Source organism: Triticum dicoccoides, chromosome 4A, assembly GCF_002162155.2.
Source record: "Triticum dicoccoides isolate Atlit2015 ecotype Zavitan chromosome 4A, WEW_v2.0, whole genome shotgun sequence".
Lineage (NCBI taxonomy): Eukaryota > Viridiplantae > Streptophyta > Magnoliopsida > Poales > Poaceae > Triticum > Triticum dicoccoides.
In genome coordinates, this window is record NC_041386.1 from 603,581,791 (window position 1) to 603,587,583 (window position 5,793).

At 45.1% G+C, this 5,793-nt stretch overlaps 1 protein-coding gene across 2 annotated transcripts; it reads right to left on the minus strand.

Moving 5' to 3' along the window:
- Positions 1-749: 749 nt before the first annotated feature.
- On the minus strand, positions 750-5,340 carry LOC119287234 (disease resistance protein RGA5-like). Of its 2 annotated transcripts, XR_005140784.1 has the most exons (4): positions 4,253-5,340; positions 2,100-4,098; positions 1,665-1,938; positions 750-1,469 (listed from the first exon to the last, which is right to left on the minus strand). XR_005140784.1 is itself a non-coding variant. In XM_037566759.1 (3 exons), exons 1-2 carry the CDS (start codon positions 5,077-5,079, stop codon positions 2,121-2,123), a joined length of 2,805 nt encoding a protein of 934 aa, XP_037422656.1. In that variant the 5' UTR covers positions 5,080-5,340; the 3' UTR covers positions 1,523-1,938; positions 2,100-2,120. The 2 variants fall into 2 exon arrangements, 1 of the variants encoding a protein (XP_037422656.1); XM_037566759.1 differs by lacking the exon at positions 750-1,469 and having other exon boundaries at positions 1,523-1,938.
- Positions 5,341-5,793: the final 453 nt, after the last annotated feature.

Here is a 5,793-nt window from a genome sequence, read left to right on the forward strand (position 1 = left end):
ATACTACATCATTTGGTTTATGTATGCATCCGAATTAACCTGTATGTCAGATAAGCATGTGATATGTTTAATTTGCAGAAAATGTGGCATGCTACTTGTGTTGCTTTCGCCCTAGGGCTTGCTAATGGTTGCAAGCAATTTTTACTTTGATCAGACTTTCACTATTTCCAGGTATGGGGTCAAGACATATCCAGCAAGAAGGAATGGGAAATCAGTCCTGTTGCAAGTTCCTCAAAATCAACATTTTGTATCTACACGTTCCTTATGATGCCCCATTGCTAGATTCGCCATATTTGTGGATGTTTGAGGGATCGGATAAGGTGTATGCGGCTGTTGTACAATTGGGCTACATAGCTAGTTGACCATGCTTTTTCATCTATCTGCCCGTGAGAGCAGCACTGTCGCTAGAACTAGTAGATTATATTTTAGTTCCAAGTACAGCATAGGGAACAACACAATTCATCATGTCAGCTACGAAAGCATATACTAGTACTCCCTCCGTAAACTAATATTAGTGATCTAAACGCTCTTATATTAGTTTACGGAGGGAGTAACTAGGAAGCAACGCGAGAAAGCAGAGGAAGCAGAGTAGTAAAGCAGAGTAAGATGGGTAATTCCGTTTCATCTTCAGTTACGGTATATATGCAGCACCAGCCAGCATGCATGCTTTTGTATCCAACTGTTTCAGCACAAATACAACTGATCACACTACAATAGTATCATTCTGGAGATCCATCAACACAATGGAATAAGGGAAAGCCATGCAGCACCTTCTTTCATACTATCATCCAACTTAATTATTCCGATACAAGTACGTACATACACACGGAGATGGGGTCATTCAACTTGGAGCACATCAAAATTCGTTCCATGATACTTCACCTGAAAACGTCAAGAGCATCATTCACAGCGCGCTTTTGTTAGAACAAAAACTGACGAATAATAACACATTGCAGATACACGATTGAGTTCCATGGTGGATCTGCCATGTTCACGGCACAGTAATTCAACATAACTTCTTTTTTAGAGGAACAAACATAAAAATGACCCTGAATGCAAATGCCTGAATAGAAGCCATCAGCTTTTGCCGCCGACACACTAAATGGCATGGTAAGTTCGACAATCCTGGGCGCCGACCATTTCACGAACGTAATCTATGCTCCTTCCATCTTAAATCCCAACTCCAAAACCTTGAGATTTGGGAAAGAAATGCCTTGGACTGTACCAACAAACTCCTTTAATGGCCGTTAGTTTCAGGCGAGCATCTTGTGTCAGTTCAGTTAAGCTGATGCACAGGTCGGCAAGGTGAGGGAGCATAACCGCCGGGGACGGCCATCAACCAGTTATCGGCGGCGCCTGCTTGCGTTTTGGAGCAGCATCCATGCTTTTGTAGCAGCCAAAATGGTACTCCATCTTCAGTTTCAGTTGTTGTATATATGCGGCAGCAGCATCCATGCTTTTGTAGCAAACTGTTCCAGCACAAGTGAACACGATCACAGTAGGATCATTCAAAAGATTTGCATTTGGAACAAGGGAAACCAAGCATCATTTTCATATATGTAAAGCAGAACCCACACAGGTAAATAATCCTTAATCCGACAGAGATTACAAATTTCCATGCATCATAGGAAAACACAAATCAAATATTCAGACAATAAAAATACCCTGAATTTAATAGAGCCGAATGCTTTCAGACTCCAAGTTCTGGCAGACGGAGGCAAAAACAGAGCTTAATTCTGAATCCTCAAAGTAAGGGACAGAAGCAGTCAAACAGAGTGCATGTAGCAACTTCAGTTGAGACTCGAGAATACTTTTTCCAGGAGGCTTTTCTGTTTCTGATTAAGTTGAGATTGAAAGTGCAATGAATATTAACTAGCCGCACAACATATCTTCTTCGCTGTGACACTGCAACCAAGCAATCCAGCCGCACAACATATCCTGGATCGGCAAAAGGAGAAGAGTAAAACATGTGAATTTGAGGAAACCAGAAGCAGCTTGGGTTGGGATATATATAGATGTACTGTATTTCGGTGGAGAGAATTAAAATGGGACGATATTCTAAAAAAGAATGGGCAGATGATTAGAATATGTATTGGTACCTCTTGCAGGCTGTGAGCACTTTAATCCTCATCAGCGATACCACCAGTCTCTTCCGCTGGTTCCCCCTCAAAATAAACTGCAGGGTGGTTGGAATTGGCACCTGCTTCTTTCCTGATCGCAGCAGCAGCAGCCTTGCATTCTGACCGTGTCGCCTCTTTCTTATCAAGCACTATGTGAGCTAATTTGAGACATGGGAGATGATGTATGCCTAAATAGAATTTATCAGCTTTTGCAGCCGACACACTGAATGGCATGTTGATAAGTTCCTCAAGCTTGGGTGCAGACTCTTTCACGAACGAAACATATAATTGTTCAGGTTTTCCAAAGTAAAGCACCTTCAGGTTTGGGAAAGAAGTGGCTTGGACTGTGCCAAAAAACTTCTTTGATGGCCGTAGTGTCAGGCGAAGTAAGGATGGGAGCTTCCTAAGAGCAAGCAGCCCATCTTCCGTCAGTTCAGTTAAGCTGATGCTCAGGTTGGCAAGGTTGGTGAGTGCTGGTGTAATCCACTTTGGAACATTTGTCAACGAATCGGGGCTGGTCGCCGAAAACCTTTGAAGAGAAGATGGCAGAGGCGACCAGGAATCTAAGAAGTCGAGGGAACCACGGTATGCTCGTATTTCCAAATCACAGAGTTTGCAGGTGCCAAGCTTGCACAGTGAGGAGAGGAACGCCTCTTGTTCACATCTCTTGTCCTCGCAAGAGACTTCATCACCAAGATCCACATAGAGTTCCTCCAAACTTGTCAGGTTCCGGAGATCCTCCAACACATCTGTTTCTTGCGAGATAATAACAAATATTGGCATCTCCTGTAAATTCCTCATGCCCCCAATCCCGTTTGGTAGTTTGTTCAGATATCCAATTAGGTGTTGTAGTGTAGTGAGCCGAGTAATTCCAGCAGGCAACTCACGCACATGTGTATTCCTAAGATCTAGTGTCTCTAGATTACCTAGCATGACGATCCCTGATGGCAGCTTTGATATACCTGTGCCCCTAAAGCTGAGGTACTTTAGCTGGAATAATTTTTCCATTCCTTTCATATCATAGTCCTTTAAATCCCCACAACCTTCAAAATCCAGAACACGTAAAGCTTCAAACCGATCAAGGCTGGGCAAGTGTGTGACGCAACATGATGGCATTACTATCAAAGTTCGAACATGGCTTAGATCTACATTTGCCAGTTCAGATGCAAGTTTCTTGTCAATGTGCTGGATTGATAGCCGCCGAATTGAACCTTGATGATTGGCCAAACTAGTTTGACCTCCACCTACCACAGTGGTAAAATTATCTTCAGCTGATTTTGAAATAATAATTTCGAGCATCATATCATGGACTCGACAGGCATGGACCTTTCCATCATACCAAATGCCCACCGGTTGGACCATGCTTTTATTGATCAGCTCATAGAAGTAAGTCTCCGCAACCTCTTGCTTGCTCTGTCCACGATATTCAGAGATGAAGCCTTCTGCGATCCATCGCCTCACTAGCCTATCTCTGTCAATCACATGGTCTTCGGGAAACAAACTTAGGTACAGCAAGCAAGTCTTGAGACGAGGTGCAAGATCATTGTAGCTAAGAGATAGTATGCTACTCATGCCCTCTAGACTGTTAGTTTTCTCCAGTGCAGTACCAATTGACCTCTTAACCTTCTCCCATTCTTCCTTGATGGCTGGTCGGTTTGCTAGCAAACCAGATATGCTGATAATTGCCAATGGTAGGCCTCCACATTTCTTTAGGATTTTATTAGAAACTTCCTTCAACATGTCAGGGCAATGTTCCTCAGAGCCAAATAATCTTTTGAAAAACAATCTTCTGGAGTGGAGATCACTTAGGGCTTCCAATTGATACACACGGTCATCATCGTCTGGACAACATGACTTTGCTACTTCAATGATGCGTGTAGTAGCTATAATTCTGCTAGAACAATTATTCTCTGGAAAAGCACACTTGATAGCTTGCCATGCTTGCGTAGACCATACATCATCGATGATGATGAGATACCTACAAAATTAGTAGATGATGTCAATTCTAGTTACCGGATCACAAACGGGAAATAATATTGTGCATTTACTGGATCCCAGATAAGTGGATGAAATATTGAGAAGCATGGATGGCAGGCACATCCTTCAACGGGAATAATAAGGGTCGAGGTTACCTTTTATTTTGTAGTAGTACTCTTAGCTCTGAAATATACTTCATTTCATCCCAATCACTGGTATCTTTTGTGGATCCACCTTGGCATGACACTTGAGAGATCACATCCTTGATAATCTTCTTTATATCTGGTTTTTGCGAGACCGACACGAAAGCCTTGCAATCAAACTTCCCTTGAATCTTGCGGCAAACCTCATTTGCCAGCGTTGTTTTGCCCAAACCACCAAACCCAACAATAGACAAGACCTTGCAATGTTTGGGCGATGTGTTTGCTTCTTCCAACATCCACTTGGCAAGATGGTCTCTTGGACCGTCGACGCCCACAAGGTGTGCCTCATCGGCAAAAAGTGCGTGCAGCCGCGGATCCACGGCTGGAGGGCCGGCGGTGCTCGAAGGAGCATCATTCAGCAGCTTGTAACAATCCTTGAGCTCTTTCACCTGCCTGATGCGGTCCTTGAGGTCGTGGATCTCGCCGGCGATTCCGTGCCTGGCTCCAAGTGTCTTGAGACGGCGAACGGTCTTGCGGAACAAGTCCTTGAATCCGCCATGGTCTTGGCTGTCGCCGAGGTGGTGGATGAACTTGTCGAAGACGTCCTCGGTGTCGTAGGCCAGCTCCCTGACCAGCGAGATCCAGGCCTTGACCTGGTGGTTGGGGTCGTCCAGCTTGGTGTACTCCTTGAGCGCGGCGTGCATGCTGGCGAGCTCGGATCTGAGGGAGCGGATCTCGCGGCGGACCCCTTTCAGCCGGCCGCACTCGTCGGCGAGCAAGGCCGTGAGCTTCCCGAGCAGGGGCCCAAAGGCGCCGTGCGCGGCGCTCACCACCGCCATGGACTGATGGCAATGCTGTGCCCCTAGCTCACCACTGCATCTATGTAAAATCCGTCTTGGTGCTGGGACTGTGAGTGGAGCAAAAGCGGATCGAGGAAGAGGAGGATCGAGCAATGGATGTGGTGGGCGGCTCGATTCGCAAGATTTCGTGGTCCAGTGATGTGGTGGGCGTTTGGGAGGAGACGGCGGCGGAGGAGGAGAGCGAGCGAGGTGGCGGCGGCGGGGGAGCAGAGGAGAGGAGTGAGAGTGAGGAAGCTTGACTCCCAGCCACCAGTGGTCTTTCCAAGTCAGTCAACTCTGCAGCTGAACGAACGCGCAAAAGAAAAAAGGAAAAAAAAAACTCTGCATTCAGCTGACGATCAGCATTATTCATCAGCTCAAAGCAAACCAATTATACATGTAACTCCTTATGCATACACTACTCTAGCTACGATATTACCGGTAATTGCCTTTGGCTCCTAGGTGCATATGCACCCATTGTCGAAATTCAAATTCCGAGAAGTTAAAAAATTCGAAACAAAAATCCTGCGTGTATATCCGGACATTTTATGTGCGTTCACAAGGTTTCAGTGAAAAATGACGTTTTTTGTGGCTTGTGTAAAAAAGATAAAGAAATGCCTCGTGAATAGTTAGAATGAAGCATCAGAAATTGTCTTTTTTACACAAGCCACAAAAAACGTCGTTTTTCACCGAAACCTTGTGAACGCACATAAA

Excerpts from the sequence above, each read along its gene's own strand:
- LOC119287234 (XM_037566759.1), bottom strand. The coding sequence starts at position 5,079 with ATGGCGGTGGTGAGCGCCGCGCACGGCGCCTTTGGGCCCCTGCTCGGG. Across the intron at positions 4,099-4,252 it reads GTACTACTACAAAATAAAAG|GTATCTCATCATCATCGATG; the intron begins GTAACCTCGACC and ends CTAATTTTGTAG.